The 22366-nt window shown below is 44.6% G+C and overlaps 1 protein-coding gene across 6 annotated transcripts in view; it reads left to right on the top strand.

The window, feature by feature from the left end:
- Positions 1-22366, top strand: part of AHI1 (Abelson helper integration site 1) — a 181962-nt gene that overhangs the window by 54903 nt on the left and 104693 nt on the right. For all 6 annotated transcript variants that reach the window (XM_075924228.2, XM_075924227.2, XM_075924231.2 and 3 more), the window contains exons 15-17: positions 3787-3905; positions 7391-7521; positions 8847-8987. In XM_075924228.2, coding sequence (XP_075780343.2) covers positions 3787-3905; positions 7391-7521; positions 8847-8987 — 391 coding nt within the window. The remainder of the gene's footprint in view (positions 1-3786; positions 3906-7390; positions 7522-8846; positions 8988-22366) is intronic.

Raw genomic sequence — 22366 nt, 5'->3', positions numbered from 1 at the left:
CACCCCCTATCTCACACCCAATTTTCAGGTGAGGAGAAGGAGGATATTGAGGCAGTTTTTTCACCTCAGACTTCCCCTCCCACCGAACCACTGATTCCCTCACCATGTTCACAATCCAGGTCATCCTATACCAATATGAAAATTGTGGTCACGATACCACAATTTTCTTGTGTGGTACCGTCAACTGTGCATGGGTCCACCAGGACATTGACAATATTGGACCCATAGAGACCTACCCCATTGTAGACATCCACTCCACCAAGCATAACGTGCAACAAAATAAATCTCCTCAGCCACACCAATCTTCATCTATAGAGCACCAGGAGGAGGTGACCCCCACACAAGCACAACCAGTGGGTACAGATCCCTACCTAGACACCAATTCATCCGTTTCACCGGATGAAGCCATTATACGACCCCTCCCCCCACCTATGGCAGCCGATGACTTCACACACATTTTCTGAACCTTTTCAAAAGGATGGTTGTAGAGCTCATTATTACTCTTGAAAAGATAACAGAAAATCAACATGAGCTCACCAATATCCTACAATCAGTAACATCTTCTAAGATTGCCCTGCCTATTAATCCTACAGTTATGGACCAAGCCAAAACAATTTGGCAAGCACCTGGCACTATAACACCTACCTGGGAATGGGCAGATAGACAATACTATGTCTCATGTCACCCAGGGGTTCGTATCTTTTCTTCACACATCGTGCTCCAAAATCCCTGGTTGTGGAAGCTACTCACCAAAGGAACAAGCAGCAACATTTTCACTCTACCACTTCAGTCCGCAGCAGTAAAAAGCTAGACGTCTTTGGCTGAAAAGTTTGTTTCTTCTACCCTCCAATTTAGAGTGGCCAGTTATGTAGCTGTCTTTGATAAATATGACTACAAGAACTATTCAGAATTCAATGATTTTATTAATGACATTCCCAAGGCGACTGCCTCCTGAAGGCACATTCCATGCAGGACTCCCAATGGAGCACCTCTGTAACCATCTGATATTTCTTCTCCCCGGTCTACAAATAAACAAACTAAAATCAGCACTCACTCCAATACAAAATATACAATTCATAGGAACTTAACTTGACATAACAACCATGAATGCCACTTTGCCACTTAACTGTTTTGAAAACATCAAAGCACTGGCAAATAAACTGCAGCACAGTCCCTTGGTTATAGCCCATGATTGCCTCCAATTACTGGGACACATCGCCGCTTGCAATGCAATTGTCCCAAATGCGTGCCTATCTATGCGATGCTTACAGGGATGGCTGAGCACAGTTTACAGGCTGAGCATACATTCTCTCACCAAGTTCCTTTCCATGGCCTGTTAGTCAAACACTTGCTTGCATGGTGGACACTTGCTCGCAACCTTTGCTCAAGGGTCCCATTCACTTGACAAGATCCATCTGTGACTATCACCACAGCTGCCTCCCTTACTGGTGGGAAGCACATCTGGGGAACTATGCCACCCAGGGTCTATGGTCCACCACAGAAAGAGCACTACATATAAACGTACTTGAGCTCTGAGCAGTTCTGCAGCCAATTTCTTCCTCTCATCGACAACAAGTGTATTAGAGTCTACACGAACAATGTAACCTGCATGTTTTCTATCAACAGACAAAGTGGTGCCACACCCTCTGCACAGAGTCCATGACACTCTGGAACTGGTTCCTCCAGCACAGCATAACAATATCTGCTTTTTGCCTTTCAGGAGTTTTCAATACTATATGGACGCATTCGGCACAACACTTCTCCCAGAGCATGAATGGGAGATAAATGACAACATTCTTTGACAACATTCAAACTAATCTTTGACCTATGAGATCTCCCCAGAATCCACCTTTTTGTCATTATCAACAAAAGATGCACAGACTTCTGCTCCAGAGCAAGTATAGGCATATGATCCCTGGGAGATGCACTATTAGCCAATGTGATTTCTGTCTCCCATACACTTTCCCTCCAAAACCTCTCCTCCACAAATTGTTGCAAAAAATACGGAGGAACAGAGCTGTGGTTATATTCAGAGCCCCCTCATGGCCAGACTGTCTTGGTACCCCTTCCTCACCAGAATGTCCATCTTTCCACCAATCACCCTTCCACCAAACCACAATCTTCTATCACAACAGGGAACGCAGGCACAGCACCCCAGCCCTTAAATTCTACATCTCAACCTGGAACCTCAGTGGTCCTCTGCTCAGGAGCTAAAATGTTCACAACCTGTCCAAGTAGTGTTACTCCATAGCAGAGCTCAAACCACTCAAAAAACCTATTTGCAGAAATGGAAAAGATTCTCATCATTGGTGCTCCAACAGACACATTCCACCAGCCGCTGCATCCCTCCCAACAATCCGCAGTTATCTTTTACACCTTAAGCACTTGGTCTCTTTAGTTCTGTAAAAGTACATCTCACAGACATTGCAACTTTCCATCTGAAAATTGACACTGCCTCTATATTTGCACACCCAGTGACAAAGAAATTTCTTAAGAGTTTCCAAGCCCTGACATTACACCATGAACTGAACCTTGGGACCTTCACCTCATCCTCTGTGCTCTAACACACCAACTATTTGAACCAATGGCAACACGTTCCTTCTTGCATCTGTTGATGAGAACAGCGTTCTTAGTATCTGTCACACCTGCAAGATGAGTGGGAGAAATCGTAGAACTCATAGCAGAACCACCATGCATAATGTCCTGTAAGGACAAGGTTTCCCTCCGCACTCATCCCAAATTCTTACCAAAAATTAGTTCAGCTTCCCATAATAACCATCCACCCTTCCGACTTTCCTTTCAAAATCACACACCAGCTCATTTGAATCCACAGTGTACACACTGGACATGCACAGAATACTATCCTTTTTCCTCCATGGGGCAAAACTCTTCAGATCCTCTCCCAAATTATTCATATCAATAGCAGACTGTGACAAAGGTAAATCCATTTCCTTGTAGAGGCTTTCACAGTGGATATCAGACTGCATCCAGTTATGTTATCACAACATCAAGGCCAATGCTCCTACCTCTGTCCAAGCACACTCCATGAGAGCTGTATCCACATCGATAGCATTCCTACACAAAGTCCTGATTACGAACATTTGCAGAGCTCCAATATGAGATAAACACTTTGCACTCACTCATGGTCCATTCTCTGACATCATCATGGCTAAAGCTGTCCTATTCACAGCTTGTCTACCGGATCCAAAGTCTCTAGCTGCTTAATACATACAGCTTTGCAGTCACCCATGGGGACATCTCTTAAAGAAGTAAAGGAGGAAGTTACTCACCTGTGTAGTAACTGATGTTCTTTGAGATGAATGTCTCTCTGGGTGCTCCACTATCCACCCTCCTCATACTTCGGAGTTTTAGTGTGGTCTCTGTTGCAAAGAAGGAACTGAGAAGGAAAGGGGCCACGCATGTGTGAGGTCAGGACACTGAAGATGTGCGAGCCAGGCACTGTGCTTGCACAGACCACAAGAATACTGCTCTAAAATCCTCTTTCAGGGTGAATCGACACCTACAGTGGAACACCCACAGGGACACTCATCTCAAAGAATGTTAGTTACTGCATTGGTGAGTAACTTCTTCATTTGGGATATGGTATCTTGTCTAGGAATCAGTGTTTGCTTTTTAAAATAGATTGTTGTTGTTTTTTTAAACGACATTTAATCTTTATTTGCTCCTCCCCCTGCCTGCCCACCCGTTGGATGAGTTAATATCAGAGTGATCATCTTTGTTTCCTGTAAAAGTAATCTTGCGTTAAAATAAACTTTTTCATTGTAGGAAATAAAAGAAAATGATATTAAAGGGACTCCAATAAATCATTTAGAGGTACATCCAAATGGAAGACGTTTATTAATCCATGCCAAAGACAGCGCTTTGAGGATAATGGATCTCCGAATGTAAGCAGGTTTTTGTACAGTGCATAGATTTCTGGGTTTCAGGTTAACTTATCATGGCAATAAAATGTTTTAAAATTATAAAATACATACTTAAAAAGAGGAAGGATGGTCCAATAGTTACAGAGCTGGACTGGAATTTGGGAGACTTCAATATAAATCCCTGCTCTGCCATAGGCTTCCTTTGTGACATTGGATATGTTATATAAGTTAGAATTTCCAAAAGTGCCTAAGTCCAATTTACAAATTTAGGCACTAGCCATTGTAATTTTTTCAGTATAATTCAGGAAGTTCAACCTCATTTAGGAAGTCTGCAACAGAGCAGGGATTTTATTTCAGGTCTACCAAGTCCTTTTAAAAAAACTGGACACTTGGCTTGGTTCATTGACTTTCAGTGGGATTTAGGAGCCTGATTTACTTAAGACACTTTTGGAAATGTTATGTCTACACTTTAAAGCACTACAGCAGTGCCAATCTTATGCTCCAATAAATCTGTTAGTTTCTAAGGTGCCATAGGACTCCTTGGTGTTTTTGCAGATACAGACTAATACAGCTACCTGTCTGAGACCTCTGATAGGAAGCATTCTCTAATTGGCATAGGCAAGCCATCTTCCCAAGAAATGGCAGGTAGGTTGACAGAAGAATTCTTCTATCAACCTAACATTGTCTATAGTGGGATTTTTCACATCCTGAGATGTAGCTATACTAATGTAAGTATCTAGTATAGACTCAGGCCTTAGGGTTAGTCTACACTAGAATCACTAAAGCAGCGCAGTTGTACCCTTATGGTTATGTTTCTATAGTACTGCTAGTGTAGGTGGTCTGTGCTAACAGGAGAGAGCTTCTCATGATGACATAGTGCTATCCATACCAGTGCTTAGGTCAGTGTAACATACATCACTCAAGGGTGCCTTTTTCACAACCCTGAGTGACTTATACTGAAGTAAGCACTAAGTACATGAGATGCATGGGTGGAGAATATAGTGGTAAAGTATAAAATCTATGTCAATTTTCCCTCTTTCCTATACAAACACAGACTCTCAGACGCTTCAGTGGGTAGCCGAGTTAGTCTGTATAGCAATGTTTCTTAAACTGTGTTCCGTGGCACACCGGTGTGCCGCGAGGCAGTCGGAGGTGTGCCGCAGAGAACAACAGAGTTCAAAATGGCTGGCCTTAAAGGGGCAGGCGACCTTTTTATTATTTTTTTTGCTCAATAACTTTTCCCCTGACTCTTCTTTTCCCTCTTTTGCTCAATTACTTTTCCCCCCAATCTTTTTTTTTTTTTTTCAACAAAAAATCCTTGGTGTTCCTCATAAAAAAAATTGTTTGCTGTTTCTTAGTCTTAAAACGCTTAAGAAACACTGCTGTACAGGATAAACTTAAAAAACAATAAGTGGTCTGGTAGCACTTTATAGACTAACAAAACGTAGATTTCATGAGCTTTTGTGGGCACAGCCCACTTCTTCAGATGATACCTTCCAAGCATTGACAGCATAATATCTGAGGTCTAGGGACATTTTTTTTCACAATGTACATTGATTTATAATGTAGCTCTATCCTCATATCATTCTGCTTAAATTTCTTGTATTGTAATAGTTGGGGCTACCAAAAGACTTGGCTTTTTTACAGCACTTTTTCTGTTGCTGGAAAGGAGTGGACCCTTGGAATGGTTTTGATGGGGAGGCCAAAAATCAGACCCTGGGGGCAGTATGGCTGCTTTGCACTTAACTGCCCACAAAATCTGTGTGCGGAGTCATTGTAACAGCCCCATTGAGGATCATTTTAGTTTATGGTTTTATAGACCTTTATCATATCTCCCCTTAGTCTCCTCTTTTCTAAGATGAAAAGTCTCACTCTTTTTCATCTCTCTTCATATGGCAGCCATTCCAAATGCCTAATAATTTTGTTGCCCTTTTCTGAACTTTTTCCAATGGGAAGATACCTTTTTTTTCAGATGAGGCCACCACGTCTGTACACAGTATTCCAGATGTGGGTGTACCCAGGATTTATACAGAGGCAATAAGAAACTCTCTGTCTTATTCTCTATCCCTATTTTAATGATTCCTAACAGTCTGTTTGCTTTTTTGACTGCATATTGAGTATTTATTTTCAGAGAACCTATCCACAATGACTCCAACATTTCTTTCTTCAGTGGTAATAGCTAATTTAGTCCCCATCATTTTGTATGTATAGTTGGGATTATTTTTTCCAATGTGCATTACTTTACATTTATCAACATTCAAATTCATTTGCTATTTTGTTGCCCAGTCATCTAGCTTTGTGAGATCCTTTTGAAGCTCTTCATAGTCTGCTTTGGTCTTACCTATCTTAAGCAGTTTAGTATCATCTGCACACTTTGTATCAACACAGGCATTCCTGCTGAGTATGTGCAGCCGATGCAAGCAACCATGTATGCATGTGCCCAAATGATATACAAACTTTGGTGGCTCTCAGCCAATAAAACTTGTCACCCAAAGTTTGTAGTATAGGCATGGCCTTCGATTGTAATCTCTGGTGTGGAGGGACTATCTATTGGTTCTTTGTATAGACCTTAGTACAGTGGGATGTTGGTCCATGACTGGATCCCAGATGCCATGCTGATACAGGCTAAGCCTCCCTGATCAGTGCTGAACCAAGGAATTTGCTGGTCCTGGGAAGGTCAGTGCAGCCGGGGGCTCTGCTTTTCCCTAGCCCCTTAGTCTGGCAACAGTCCTGGGTTCAGCCTGCCAGTTTGTTCCCATGAGTGCTCCCACATGGTTACCGACAATGTTGGACCAGGGTGTTGCTGGACTAGGGAAATCCAGATTGCGGAGGTTCAACATGTACAATTTTTTTGTAATATATATACATATTTACATATGTATATAATATATATAATTTTGATGTCATATGTAGTTGGGGTTTAAGAGTATAACCACCTTCCCACCAGTTCCCCAGTCAAAAAGGAGCCAATTCCAAGGAATCCAGCAAAGCTCCTGGGCATATGTAAGCCTCACTGAGGGAAGGAGGAGCCAAGCTCATTGAACTGCACGATCATATTTTCATTATCTGCACAGTCTACTATTGGGGCCGCTCATTTTGGCAATTTACATGGGTACAACTTATTTTGTTGGCAAAAGTGGGAAAGGTAGTCCACATGTTTTCTACTTGGCCCAGCAAACAATCTGCCCAGAATTAGGGAAATGCAAAAACAGCTTTTGTACCCCTGTCCAGATCTGGGTATTCCTTTGCCATTTTCAAAGGTACCGGTTTAAGTGTTTCTCTGTACTGTTGGAGTTAAAAATGCCATTATGGAAGTCAGGAAAGTGAACAGTTTGAGGGAGAACATAGAACATGCAATGAATAAGTGTGAGTGCATTGATGCCTACTTTGGATATGAGATATTGAGCTAATGTTATTTATTCAGTGGAAAATTCATAGATGAGTTACGGGAGATTTTTGTCTATTATGAAAGTAACTGCCATACTCAGACTATTCTTTACTTTTAGCTTGGCTACAAAGAAATACATAGGAGCCACAAACTATAGAGAGAAGATTCACAGTACCTTAACACCATGTGGGACATTTCTTTTTTCTGGAAGTGAAGATGGTATAGCATATGTTTGGAATCCAGAAACAGGTAACCAATCACTTATTTTACAGTATTAGGCTAGGTTGTCAAGCTCTCTGGAAGAGTCTTATTAAAAAAACAAACCAACAAACAAAACCCCCTTTTTTTTCCCTTTAATAATTTTGGTGCAAAATACAATTCAGGTTGGTGTCCTTACATGTAAAAATGTAAGGTCTGCCTTCTATATCAATGTTATTAGTTATGTGCTCTGAGTTAACAATTATTGTTTATAGGAATAAATCCCAGTCACATGTAGGATCTCAGAATTATAATAGTAATTAAAGATTTATAGTTTGGTGTTTTGTTCTGTTGTCCTTTCCATATATAATACCAAAGCATTTATGTATGCAAATTAAGATTCTGATCCAAAGCCCAATGAAGTCATTGAGTGTCTTTCTGTTCACATCTGTGGGCTTTTGATCAGGCTATTGAGCTATTTATCTTATATGCACAATTGACTGATTGAAGACCTCTAATAAGGGAATGATTGATATACAGAGCCATGTGGATGTTGGAGTACTAGGCTTCCTAGTGAATTGTTCCCAAAACTAGATAATTCCCTCATAACCACTAAAATACAAAAGAATCTTTGTGGACAAAGTTCAAAAAACACACAATTAAGTAAGAGCTAGAGATTTTTTTTCTAAATTAAGCTTATATACTTATTTATATATAAACTTATAAGCTTATATATATTAAGCTTAATACTGGGTTTAGCAGAGAAGAAATTAAATTTAATGATTAGTAACAGAATTTTGGTGTTGTTGACTTTCTGTTTTGTTCTTTTATATCAAATCACAACCTAGGTATTTAAAACTTTGAATATTTAAAACCTTGCATTAGGCTTTCAGGTCTATTCAGAAGATTTTTGAAGGCATTTTCATTAACCCTCAAAAATAGGCAGAATGTAGGAAGAGAATGTGTAAATAGAAGCACTGACCCTAAAAGGACTTATGCAGTTGTTTAATTTTAGACATAAATTGTTTCATAGAGTCCAGGATCAAGGCCAAAAGTTTAGAAACTAGTGGTGTCCTCAGCTTCCATTTCCATTGGTCAGTATAACTGAAGCCGATGACGAAGACGACAAGTATTGTCCAAGAAAGATACAAGCACACATACAGTATTATGTTTATGTGCCATTTAATTTTTAATTAAGTAGATAATTCTTTCCAAGTTATAAACTAGTTTAATATACAAAGGATGAAATCCTATCCTCTAAAATTTTGTTAATATAAATATAATATAGAGAGATGAGTGGATATTATATTAATTTGCAGCATTATGTCAGATTTTCATGAGAATACAAATTAAGAACACCATTTTTCCCTTTGCAGGTGACCAAGTAGCCATGTATTCTGACCTCTCTTTCACGTTTCCAGTTCGAGATGTCGCCTTTCATCCACATGAAAACATGGTGTCATTTTGTGCCTTTGGTCAAAACCAGCCAATAATTGTGTACATTTATGATTACAAAGGTACTGTAGAGCATTTATTAATTTATAAAAATTTTGGTAATGGTTTCTTTAGTTTTTTAGAAGTGACTTGCAAAGGTTCTTTTGAAAAAAACAAACAAAACAAAAAAATCAAAATCTGCTATGCAGGAATTGTTCTTCAATCTCTAAATCAGTTTGGGTATGTCTACACTACAGCCTTATTTTGAAATAAGCTATTTTGAAATAGCTTATTTTGAAATAACACGTCTACACACACAATGCATTTCGAAATAGCATTTTGCCATTTCAAAATAGCGTGTCCACAGTGAGTAGATGCTGAATCGCATTTAAGGCCGGCCGGAACCAGGTCTGGCAGAGCATCAGGTCAGGAGTGTCTTTGTGTGGCTGCTGCCTGAGGCTATCTGAGGCCTGTGTTTAAAGGGACCTCCTTGGAAAGCCACTTCTCAGGTTTCCCTACTTGCTTGCCTACCTCGATGAGGGACAGCAAAGCATTTTGTCTCTGCATGATCTGCTTGACCTCACTCGGGGCACCACAGCACTTTGCAACATGGAGCCGGAGCTGCCCCCAGGCACTCTGGTGTTTCTCTTGGACGCATTGTTGCGAGCCCTAGCTGCACTTTCTGCAGGCTGCCATCCAGGAGGTCCATCAGGGGGCTGTCAGTATCCAGGAGGCCCTGCAGGAGAGCTTCCACCCTGAGGACCACTAACAGTCTCCCTGGTCTGTTCCACTGGGGGCTTGTGCCTCATTCCTCCCTCACATCCTTTGACACTTCCCCCCCCCACACACACACGCTTCCTGATGTAAAATAAAATACACATTTTTTCTTAAACACAAACTGTCTTTATTTATCAAAACTGGGGGGGGGGGGGACGGAAATGAAACTCTAGGGAGACTGGGGAAAGGAGGTGGGAGAGGGGAGGGGGAAACCTGAGAGGAGGGAGCTGGAAGGGGGAAACAAGGGGAAGAAGAGGGAGGGGAAGTTCAGAGCTCAGGGGTGGGGGTCTCGCCAGACCAACTTAACTTTCATGCTAACCTGCTCCTGGGTTCGCATGTGGCCTTTGGTGGCCAGGCTGGCAGCTATCCTGCCATAGACGGCCGCATTCCTCCATCTAGTGCAGAGATCATGGACATTGGGGGCATCCCCCCCAAACCTGAATAAGGTCCACGATCTCCAGGCCCTGGCAGGCTCCTGAGAGCTGGCTGGAGGTCTGGCTGCCAGTGGCTTGCTGGCTCATGTTTTGGGGCCACTGGGTCGGGGCAGTGACTGCTGGCTCTGAGCTGGCAGGCTTGGAGCTGGTACAGGCACAGTGGCCAGAGTCTACCCCTTCAAGGGCTCCAGAGAGTGGGGGAGGGAGAGGAGTGTTCTTGGTTGAGGCTGGAGTGGCCACCAGGGCACTCTGGGAAGGCTGGAGGCCCCTATTTCGAAATAAGTGTCTACACAGCACTTATTTCAAAATAGCTATTTCGAATTTGGCGTTATTCCTTGTAGAATGAGGTTTACCAAATTCGAAATAAGTGCTCCGCCATTTGGTTTGGCTGTGTAGATGCTGGGAAAGTTATTTTAAAAAAGGAAAAGCGACGAGGAGTCCTGTGGCACCTTATAGACTAACTGAAGTGTAGGAGCATAAGCTTTCGTGGGCAAAGACCCACTTCGTCAGATGCACATGCATCTGACGAAGTGGGTCTTTGCCCACGAAAGCTTATGCTCCTACACTTCAGTTAGTCTATAAGGTGCCACAGGACTCCTCGTCGCTTTTGCAGATTCAGACTAACACGGCTACCCCTCTGATATTTAAAAAAAGGGCTATTATTTTGAAATAACTTTGCTGTGTAGATATACCCTTTAAGACCAGTACAGAATTAACATCAAACTTTCCTTTCTGTCATGATTTTGGATGTCTTGAATCTAAGACCTATCATCACATCCCACTCCAGGTCATACCCTCAACAACTTACGTTGTGCTAGTGATATCATATCAGTCATTCAAACCCCATTTCAATCTTAGACTGGATTATGGAGTCAGGCAAATTTGCATTTTCTCAAAATACACAGTTTAATGAAAATATTAATGTTTTATCCTTGATAGGATATAAAATAATTTTTTAAATTTAGAAATGGTTTAATTATTGAGGAAAATGTAATCTCATTTGGTCCCCTATAGGCAATCTCAAGCCTACAGCAGAATCCAAGGCAAGTGTTTTATCACCAGGGATCCTGGAAATCTGTTTCTATGGAAAAATATGGAATTTGTGTTTTTGCAGAAAATCTTTTAGTCTTTATATTTTGTAAAAAAAAAAAAAAAAAAAACCATACACAGTAGAACCATGTTTATCCAAGCCTCTGTTATTTGTCTCATCATATTAACTAAATTGGTACTGTCAGCCCTGAGCAGTAATGTTTGGGTGGCTAGCCCCTGCAGTGGGACACACTAGTATGCAAACTAGAAGTTCAGCATTGTATTGTCATCACAGAAAATCTCCAATTTTTGTGGAGAATTTTTTTTTGAGGGGGGGTTATCACAAAGAACTAGGAACTATCGCTAGTGTAGAGTTAATTGGGACTGAGTCTTCTAAACTGTAGATTCCTTGATGTTAAATTTTGTTGGTTACTATTCAGTAGCACCACCGTTTTAGTTGAAGAGCTTTTTTCATGATGTCAGACACAACAAAGGTGTATAAATAGTATATTATACACCCTTGTGCACACAAAAATATATTTTGGATTTTTTCAATTTTCATCCACTGTTAAGTAATGACTGCATTTTGTGCTAACAAGGGGACTGTGCCCCCAGCTTCCTGCACTCGCCAACCTCCCTCTTGTGGGGAGTAGGCAACTCTGGCTCTCCCCTCCAGCCACCAGTGAGAGCTGATCTGTGGTCGCACCAGCCCGGGTCCCTTCTCCCTTCCCCACCTCTAGCCCGGATCCCTTCTCCCTCCCCTTCCCCCACCAGTCTGGACCCCTTCTCCCTCCCCAACTGTGCCAACCCAGGCCTCTTCTCCCCCCCTACCAGCCCAGGCCCCTTCTCCCTGCCCCCACCAGCCTGGGTCCCTTCTCTCTCCCCTGCCATACCGGTCCAGGCTCCCTTCTCCCTGCTTCCCCTGCCACATCAGACTGGGCCCCTTCTCCCCTGCACTGAACCAGCCCAAGCCCCCCTTTTTCCTCCTCTCCCTGCCCCACCAGCCCTGACCCTTTCTTCCTCCTCCCCAGGCTCCTTCTCCCTCCCTCACCGCGCCAGCCCGGGACCCTCTTCTATTCTGTCTGCTGTGCCAGCCCAGTGCCGCCTCCTTCCTCCTCCCCCCAGCCTCACCCGTTAGGGTCCCTTCTCCCTCCCTACTTCACTCCCCACCCCTGTGAGCCAGGGTCCTTTCTTCCTCCTCCCTCCATCCCTCAGCCTGGGCCCTTTCTCTCCCCTGCTAATCCTAACCCTCCCCTCCCGGCCGCGGCATGCTCCAGGCCCAGCTTCAACCCCGGCAGCCAGGAAGTTCATGGGGTAACTGTCCACCCTTTATGGGGTGCAGCAAGGCGCAGGTGGTGCCATGTTCATGCAGCACTCTGGGTCACTGCAGCCTACCGAGGTGAGGAAAGCAACAGCATGGGGGCTGCTGTACTGACCTCTCTCCCATGTGGTCCTACCTGCACTGCTCACTGCCCCAGCCCTGCCCGCAGAGCCCAAGGCTGCCTGCCTGCTGGGAGCGGCAGGGAAGGGACAGATAGATTTTTGTGGAAGCTCCCCCAGCCAGCTCGGGGGTTCTCTGGCAGCCTTGGTAAATGCAGCTGCTGGGGAATGGGTGAGTCTCCACTGAAGCAGCCGGACTCTAGGTGGTTAAGCACTGCACTTTGGCTCCCAAAAAGCCTGGTGGCGGGGAAGCCCCCAAGAGCCACTGCTGGCACATAAGCCCAGCTGGGACCTCCGCTACTAGCACTTGTCCCCGGGCTTCTGTCCCATGCACCGTAACCTCCCCCCTGCCTGTCACAGCTGCAGTGTGGGGTCTGCTAGCTACTGTGCCATGTTTCTTGGCATTGAAAGCCCTGTGGGGTTGGAGTTGCTGAAGGGGAGTAGGGGCTTGGTTTGAAATAGCAATTCTAAGTGGCAAGAGAGAGCAACGAGGGTTGGGCTCAAGCTAGGAGAGAGGGAGGAGGCAGATGGGACTCAGAGTGATATGATGACATCACTCTGTCGTCCCTCCGGAAAAACTTTTTTTAATATAGAGAAATAAAGATGATTAGCCAATGCAAAATATTAGATTTTCCATTTAGTTACTCTTTTGATAATACAATGAATAATATTAAAAAAAGCTCACAACACTCCTAACTTTATATTGAGGTTCAGATCCTCCATATACTGTATTTACATGATTTTACTGAAAACATTAAATTGACATAATTAATTATCAATATTTAATGCTAACCTGTGATCCATTAATAAATGTATTCCATTTAGCAGTTTCACTAGAGAACGACAGATAATTATGTTTCCTTGATTTAAAAACTGGCTGGAGGCTGGGTTCAGGAAAACACTTAAGCATATTCTCAAATCTGTCCCTTTTGAGGACAGCACTTAAGCATGTGCTTTAGTATTTTCTTCAGTGGGGATGCTTTCCTAAATTGTGGCCCAGCACTGTTCTGGAAAGCATTCATAGACTCATAGACTTTAAGGTCAGAAGGGACCATTATGATCATCTAGTCTGACCCCCTGCACAGTGCAGGCCACAAAATCTCACCCACCCCTCCTAGAATAATCCTCTCACCTATATCTCAGATATTGAAGCCTTCAAATACTTTGAAGACCCCAAGATGCAGAGAATCCTCCAGCTGTGATCTGTACCCCATGCTACAGAGGAAGGCGAAAAACCTCCAGGGCCTCTGCCAGTCTACCCTGGAGGAAAATTCCTTCCCGACCCCAAATATGGCGATCAGCTAAACCCTGAGCATGTGGGCAAGACTCATCAGCCAGACACCCAGAAAGTTCTCTATAGTAACTCCTATCATCCCTCCATTGACCTATTTCCCACTGATAATGAATGGTCAATTAGTTACCAAGATCATGTTATCTCATCAAACCCATCCCCTTCATAAACCCATCTAGTTTAATCTTGAAACCAGATAGATCTTTTGCCCCCACTACTTCCCTTGGAAGGCCGTTCCAGAACCTCAGGGTATGTCTACACTACCCCGCTAGTTCGAACTAGGAGGGTAATGTAGGCATACCGCACTTGCAAATGAAGCCCGGGATTTGAATTTCCCGGGCTTCATTTGCATAAGAGGGGCTCTGCCATTTTTAAATCCCCGCTCGTTCGAACCCTGTGCCGCACGACTACACGCGGCACGAACTAGGTAGTTTGAACTAGGCTTCCTAGTTCGAACTTCCACGAGGAGTAACGGTAGTTCGAACTAGGAAGCCTAGTTCGAACTACCTAGTTCGTGCCGCGTGTAGCCGCGCAGCACAGGGTTCGAACGAGCGGGGATTTAAAAATGGAGGAGCCACGCTTATGCAAATGAAGCCCGGGAAATTCAAATCCCAGGCTTCATTTGCAAGTGCGGTATGCCTACATTACCCTCCTAGTTGGAACTAGGAGGGTAGTGTAGACATACCCTCACTCCTCTAATGGTTAGAAACCTTCGTCTAATCTCAAGTCTAAACTTCCTACTAGCCAGCTTATATCCATTTGTTCTTGTGTCCACATTGGTATTAAACTTAAATAATTCCTCTCCCTCCCTGATATTTATCCCTCTAATATATTTAAAAAGTGCAATCATGTCTCCTCTCAGCCTTCTTTTGGTTAAAGTAAACAAGCCAAGCTCCTTGAGTCTCCTTTCATACGACAGGTTTTCCATTCCTCAGATCATCCTAGTGGCCCTTCTTTGTACCTGTTCCAGTTTGAATTCATCCTTCTTAAACATGGGAGACCAGAACTGCACACAGTATTCCAAATGGGGTCTCACCAATGCCTTGTATAATGGCACTAACACCTCCTTATCCCTACTGGAAATACCTCGCCTAATACATCCCAAGATCGTATTAGCCTTTTTCACGTCACAATGGCGGCTCATAGTCATTTTATAATCTACCAGGACTCCGAGGTCCTTCTCCTCCTCCGTTACTTCCAACTGATGTGTCCCCAGCTTATAACTAAAATTCTTGTTATTAATCCCTAAATGCATAACCTTACACTTCTCACTATTAAATTTCATCCTATTGCTATCACTCCAATTTACAAGATCATCCAGATCTTCCTGTATGATATCCTGATCCTTTTCTGAATTGGCAATAGCTCCCAACTTTGTGTCATCTGCAAATTTTATTAGGATACTTCCACTTTTGGTGCCAAGATCAGCGATAAAAAGATTAAATAAAATTGGCCCCAAAACTGATCCCTGAGGAACTCCGCTAGTAACCTTCCTCCAACCTGACAGTTCACCTTTCAATATGACCCGCTGTAGTCTCCCCTTTAACCAGTTGCTTATCCACCTCTCAACTTTCATATTAATCCCTATCTTTTCCAATTTAACCAATAATTCCCCATGTGGTACTATATCAAATGCCTTACTAAAGTCGAGGTAGATTAGATCAACTGCATTTCCTTTATCTGCTATACAAAGTAACAAAAACTATTATTTTCTGAAAGCAATACATATCCTATCGTGTCAGATTAAAGCTGAGAACTAATTTGCATTATGGTTATGTTTAATGTGCATATAAATTATGTTAGAAAAGGTGAACTATTAAGTATCTGAAAGCATTAAACAAAATTGCATTCTTGAATTAGACAGGTTTCATAGGTATTTAACTGTGTACCTCTTGGAAATTCATGTTCAAGTTAATGGAAAATGTGGTTGAGTTTTGAACACTTAAATAGGTTATGTAAAGATTGCACTGAGATTTATTTCATAGGTTTCAATCTTTGGGGCATAATCTACATGGCATCCCAGGTACAATCCAAACTAATGAGTAACTATGGCAGCTCTACCCTTGATCCTGTGGTGCTCTTTACAATGCTTTGCTACTGTAGCCTACAGTCTGTATTACTCACAAAAAGCTTTCAATATGTAAGTCTCACAGCAATGTCTGTGTGCTGCAGCCAGCCAGCGCGCCACACATTCGTTCTTACCAGTCTTGGTCATACTTCACAGTGACCCCAACACTCCACCAGTCTTAGATTTTCTCCTAGAAATGTGTATCCTGTACTGCCTAACTCTCTCCTAGACCAAACAGGTGTATATAAGATCTCTTAGTGCTTTAATAGAAATAATATGAATTCATCTTGTTGCCCCCAAACACAGATTTAAACCGTTCAGTGAAAACAAACTGGATTAGCTAAACAATGAAATGAATTTATAAACTGCAATGAGATTTTTAAGTGACTACAAATATTAAGTTATTAAAGTCAGAAATTGTTACAGGATAAATAAAGATGAAATGCAACTGGTGCCTAACTTAAACTTAAGTTAAATTGAAAGTGAAGTTTTTTCACCACATGGACTTGGCAGTCTTACTGAACCACTTCTTAGGTTAGAACCCCATTTTCCAATTCAGTGGCTGCTTCCTTTTTCCCTTTTGATGCAGTAAATGTAAGGATATAGAAAAAGGGAGCAGAGGGGTGTCTTGGGATGTTTGTCTTTTTTTTATAGTGTCAGCCCCTTTCTTGAAAAACATTTCCAAATAAGAACCATGGAACAGAGAATCTATAAAGAAGGTTGTTCCCTGCTTCTTTTTCCTAACTCATTGGAGCTTCTTTTGTTTTTCTTCCATCTTGATAATTCTGTTTACTGCTGAAATGCAAATTCAGTAGAACACATTTTCTTTGTTTGCCATCCTAAATTTGGAATATGTGTGAAGAACACCATACAGTGGAATCTTATAACTTCATGTGCAGTGTTACCACACACATTTTATTAGGACAGTTAAAACCAGAAAATTATGAGTTTTCAGATAATACCTCAAAAAGCACATGTTGAACAAAGATTATTATAATAATGTGTTGGTTGTGGGCGTGGGTAGATTCTGACATAGTTTGCTACTAACTTTTTAGTCCATTTTGGACTAAAAATATTTGCTTTACTTGGAGAAGACAATTTTATTGCACTGATGTTAAGGAGTTAATTATACAGTAAAATTAATTGTACAGCCACTCCTCAAGTTACAACCACCTCCACTTACGACCATCCGCACTTACAACCAAAGTGGTAGTAAATGCGGATCCGAGTGATGAACGGCGATCCGCTCTATGAACAGTGCGGTTGCCATGTAACTCTATGGGATCCGAGTTACGAACACTTTGAGTTTCGGACCAACTGTTGATCCGTAACATGTTCGTAACTCAGGAAGCGGCTGTAGTCACTGGTACCATTTTTAAGATTCTCATAGTTCTAGAATTTGACTTAGATCAGCTGTTTTACAGATATCTTTTAATGTTTACAATGGGCAAAATTTAAATAAGGAATACTGAAATCCTTTGTCATCCTGGTGCCTCAGTCTAGAAACTGTAAAAGTCAAGTGTGTGGTTAAAAGGCAAATGGGCTCAACTTTGATCAAGATAGTATCAGTTAACGATGGTACCTGGCAGCTTGCCCATGTGGTTGCCTAATTGGACCCTAATGGCCCTGCAAAGGATATTGCCAAAGTCTTTTCCCAAAACCTGAGTTTCCCAGCCCTTGAGCTGTTTTGCTGAAATATCTTACTCTGCATGACCAGGCCTGCTTCTGCAGGATATCTGCTATATCTAAAGTGTTCAGTTGTCAACTTTAGACATTTTTCTCAAAGACAGTTCTCTAAATTATCTGTGCGCTGCTAGTCTGGATAAACCTCAGGGCAGCCTTAGTATAGGTTGAACCTCTTTGAACTGGATTCTCTGATCCGGCGACATCTGTGGTTCAGCAGGACCATGGATGTTGCTGGACGAGAGAGTCCTGGAGGCTGGGAGGGGAGCTGGCGAGAAGGCCAGCAGCAGAGAAGCTGGTAGCCAGGAGTCCAGCCAGGGCTGGGAATGGAGTTGAGACAGCAGCTGGAAGGCCAGGAGTGGAGCCCAGTGGCCAGTGTCAGCAGCAGTGAGGGGAGCCGTGGCCAGTGGCCAGGAGAGGAGCCTGGGTGGGATACTGGCAGCCCTTCTGGAGAGCCTGGACCCAGAAGCATAAGAGCCAGAATTGACATCCCACTGCAAACTCTTGTTCAGGACTGGTCAGTTCCTGAGGGTACCAAACCAGGGAGGTCTAACCTGTAGAAAAAGAAGTTAGTCTTCAGAGGGAAAGAAATAGTAGAGTCTACTGGCAGAAAGAAGGAATTGAATTATAAACTCAGAATCTACAGTCAAGTTGCCAAGCTGTACCACTTGGTGACTTCCGGGAGCACTTGCTAGACTGGACCCAGCAAGTTAGTAACTTCAACTGATCTAGAATCCTGCACTTTTAATTAAATCTTCATCCTTAATCTTTTAGTTTGTGTATCTAAATGTACTTTGTGTTTTCAATTTTATTTTTTTCCTTAAGTGTTGGAAAATTGACTTTTTTAAAATGAAAATGATCTGCAGTAGAACCCTTGTTTATCCAAATCCATGTCTGAAAACACTTTTTCCTGTATGTTGGTAGTTTTCTGAACATGAATTAATTACTGGTACATAATCTCTCCGGGTATGTCTACACTACAAAGTTAGTTCGAACTAACAGATGTTAGTTCGAACTAACTTTCCTAGGCGCTACACTAGCGCTCCGTTAGTTCGAACTTAATTCGAACTAACGGAGTGCTTAGTTCGAACTAGGTAAACCTCATTTTACGAGGACTAACGCCTAGTTCGAACTAGCTAGTTCGAACTAAGGGCTGTGTAGCCCTTTAGTTCGAACTAGTGGGAGGCTAGCCCTTCCCAGGTTCCCCCTGGTGGCCTCTCTGGGCACAACCAGGAAAACTCTTCTCCTCTCCCCCAGCCCCGGGCCCTTAAAGGGGTAGACTCTGGCCAGACGGCACTAGAGTCAGCCAGCCCTGCCAGGAGTCTCTGCCCCGAACCAGTGGCTGCAGGATGAGCCAGGCAGCCAGTGCCAGTGAGACGTCCCCTGCCCAGTCCCCCAGCACCCAGGGGCCAGCCAGGGGCCGTAGACGGCGCGCGGCCTCCTGGTCTAGTGCAGAGGTCATGGACCTCATTGAGGTTTGGGGGCAGACCCCCAACGTCCATGATCTCCGCACTAGGAGGAGGAATGCGGCCGTCTATGGGCGCATAGCAGCCGCCATGGCCAGCAGGGGACACAGGCGCACCCAGGAGCAGGTGCGCATTAAAATTAAACAGCTGCGGCAGGCGTACGCCAGGGCCACAAGAGGCGGCGCCGCTGCAGGGGCTGCCACCTGCCCCTACTTCACTGCCCTCCACCAACTATTGGGGGGCAGGGCGGTCCGTGCCAGCCCGGGGGACATCGAGCCGGAACCAGAGGGCCCTGACCTGGGCACACCAGAAGGGTCACCGCCAGCAGCGTCGTCCAGGGAGACCGTACCGGGTAAGTAGTTTGAATTAAGTAGTTCGGGGGGGAGGTGGGAGGGAGACCAGAGACCACGCGTGGGCCATGCCTTCCACGGATCACGCAGACACCTGTGCACGTGCGAGCACATGCCATGCCACCCTTGGGCAGGTGGCTCCAGCTGCGTGACACCCAGGGGCCATTGCCCAGTAGGCACATGCTTGTGCAAAGAGACGTGACATGCTCCCGACCCCGGGGCAGGACCCAGCAGGATGATTTCCCTTCACATGTCCCCTCTACACGGAGACAGGGGACATCTTCCCACCCCCCACCCCCCGCCGCCCCGGCCACACTATACATGGCACAGGGACATGGGCGCGGTCTTGGGGCAGCTCCCAGTCCCGGGGAGAGCCAGACATCCTGACCATGGCCTCTGTACAAGCACAGCGGCTGTGACGGTGCAGGACATGGTCACCCTCACGTTGCGGAGTTGGGGAGGGGGCTGGGCATCATCCTCTGCGTCCCCAGGGAGAACTGACCACTTCTCTTTTTTCTCTACAGCTGCACCAGCTACTCGTGCAGGGCGCACCACCCCGCCCGGGACATGCTCCCGCACCCGCGGCCTGCTCCGGACCGCCAGCACGGAGCAGGAATACTGGGACCAGCACCTTGGGGCCCTGCAAGCCGTGCACCGCACACTACGGGCGTGGATGCGGGAAGACCTGCAGGTCCGCCACGAGCTGCTGGCTGAGCTCCGAGGGCTGAGCACCAACCTGCAGCTCCTGCTGCAGAGCATGGTGCCCCGTGCTGGTCCTGCACCTGCTGCCCCCCCAACTGCTGTCCCTCCTCCCACTCCTGCTCCCCCTTCCACCTCTCCCTCCTCAACCCCCACAACCTCTTCCTCAATGTCCACACCCCCCACCTCAACCTCCGCACCCTCCACCCCATCCCCCCGGGGATGCCGAGGCCCCCTCCCTCGCTGTACTGGGAGGCGGTCGGCCCGGCGAGATCCCCACCCCTGATCCTTCAGTTTCCCCACCCCCTCCTTTCCCTTGCTTCCCCCTTTCAGCTCCCTCCTCCCAGTTTTCCCCCTCCCCTCTCCCAGCCTCTCTCTTCCCCTCTCCCACCTCCTTTTCCCAGTTTCCCCAAGTTTTGTTAAATAAACAGAGTTTCTATTTTTGAACACACGTGTCCTTTATTTTGTACATCAAGGACTAGGGAGGGGCTAGGGAAGGGTAAGTGGAAGGAGGTGAGGGAGGACTGGGGCACGAGCCCCTGATGGGGAGGACTGGGCTGGCTCTGCGGGCTTCTGGGGGTGGAAGCTCTCCTGCAGCCCCCCAATTGACCCGTCTCCCCAGATGGCAGCCTGCGGCAAGTGCAGCCGGTCTGATGGCCGAGTGGTGTGATGTGCCCAGTGTGGGTAGTCCGGGCACTCGAAGCCAGGACTGCTTTGCAAGCGGGGCACCCCTGAGAACTGTCTGTCCAGGGTGGGGGTCGGGTCCCTTTAAGCGCAGCCCTGGGCTAGCCTGTGACAGCATCTCCACGCTCTAAGTCCTCCTCTGATGCCTTGCCGGCACTGCTTCCGGCCATCCTTAAGCCCAGTTCAGGGTCCACTCTGTGTGGACATGCTAGTTCGAATTAGCAAAACGCTAATTCGAACTAGTTTTTTAGTCTAGATCCGTTAGTTCGAATTAGCTTAGTTCGAATTAACTAATTCGAACTAAGTTAGTTCGAATTAACGTTGTAGTGTAGACGTACCCTCCTTTATCTCAACTTAGGTTTATTTTACTATCTCCCCTTACCATGTGGAGAAACAATATTCTTCTCTATTGCTACTTGCAGCTATGTTAATCAGTTGTAATATATCTTTTTTGTGTAAAAAATATAATAATTGGAAGTTAGAAAATATATTAATTGTGTAAATTCAGTGCCAGTTGTCTTTCTTGACTTGTGTAGGACAGCTTTACTAAGGTCATGTTTTACTAATACTACAATCTAGAGAAAACTACTGTGGGCTAAGGGTTGTGCTGAATCAGCTCAGTATAAGAATATGGTGAATATCAACAGTCGGAGGAAGTCAGGCTTGTGTGTGGGTAAAGGGAGAAAGAGGGAATTATGGGATCAAGACATGAGAAAAGCTGCTCTGTTTGGAGGTCTTTGAACAGGGATGATAGGGAGGGGGAGAGAGAGAGAGAGAGAGAGAGAGAGAAGTCAAATCTATAGAAGTAGAGCCAACAGTGCAATGCTGTTGCAAAAAAAGCAAACATGATTCTGGGATGCATAAACTGGGATGCATAAACAGGGAGTGTTGTGAGCAAGACATGAGAAAGTCATTCTTCCGCTCTACTCTACTAACTAGGCCTCAGTTGGAGTATTGTGTCCAGTTCTGGGCACCACATTTCAAGAAAGATGGGGATGTGGAAGAATTGGAGAAGGTCCAGAGAAGAGCAACAAGAATGATTAAAGGTCTAGAGAACATGAGCTGTGAAGGAAGACTGAAAGAATTGGGCTTGTTTAGTTTGGAAAGGAGAAGACTGAGAGGTGACATGATAGCAGTCTTCGGGTATCTAAAAGGGTGTCACAAGGAGGAAGGAGAAAAATTGTTCTCCTTGGCCTCTGAGGATAGGATAAGAAGCAATGGGCTTAAACTGCAGCAAGGGAGGTTTAGGCTGGACATTAGGCTGAACTTGCCTTCCTAAATGTCAGGGTGGTTAAACACTGGAATAAGTTGCCCAGGGAGATTGTGGAATGTCCATCTCTAGAGATATTTAAGTTCATGTTAGATAGATATCTATCAGGGATGGTCTAGATCAGTGGTTCTCAACTTGTTTCAGTCCATGGACCACCAGGCCAATCAAAAAATGTTCATGGACCACCTCCAGCACATGAAGCACAGGACGAACGACACAGCAACCACTCAGCATGATGGCGGCAGCTACACTGACGCCCAGAGCCTCAGAC

Source organism: Pelodiscus sinensis, chromosome 3 (assembly GCF_052426305.1).
Source record: "Pelodiscus sinensis isolate ZL-2025 chromosome 3, ASM5242630v1, whole genome shotgun sequence".
Lineage (NCBI taxonomy): Eukaryota > Metazoa > Chordata > Testudines > Trionychidae > Pelodiscus > Pelodiscus sinensis.
The sequence above is the reverse complement of the archived record's forward strand: the minus strand, read 5'-3'. Positions and strand labels throughout refer to the sequence as shown.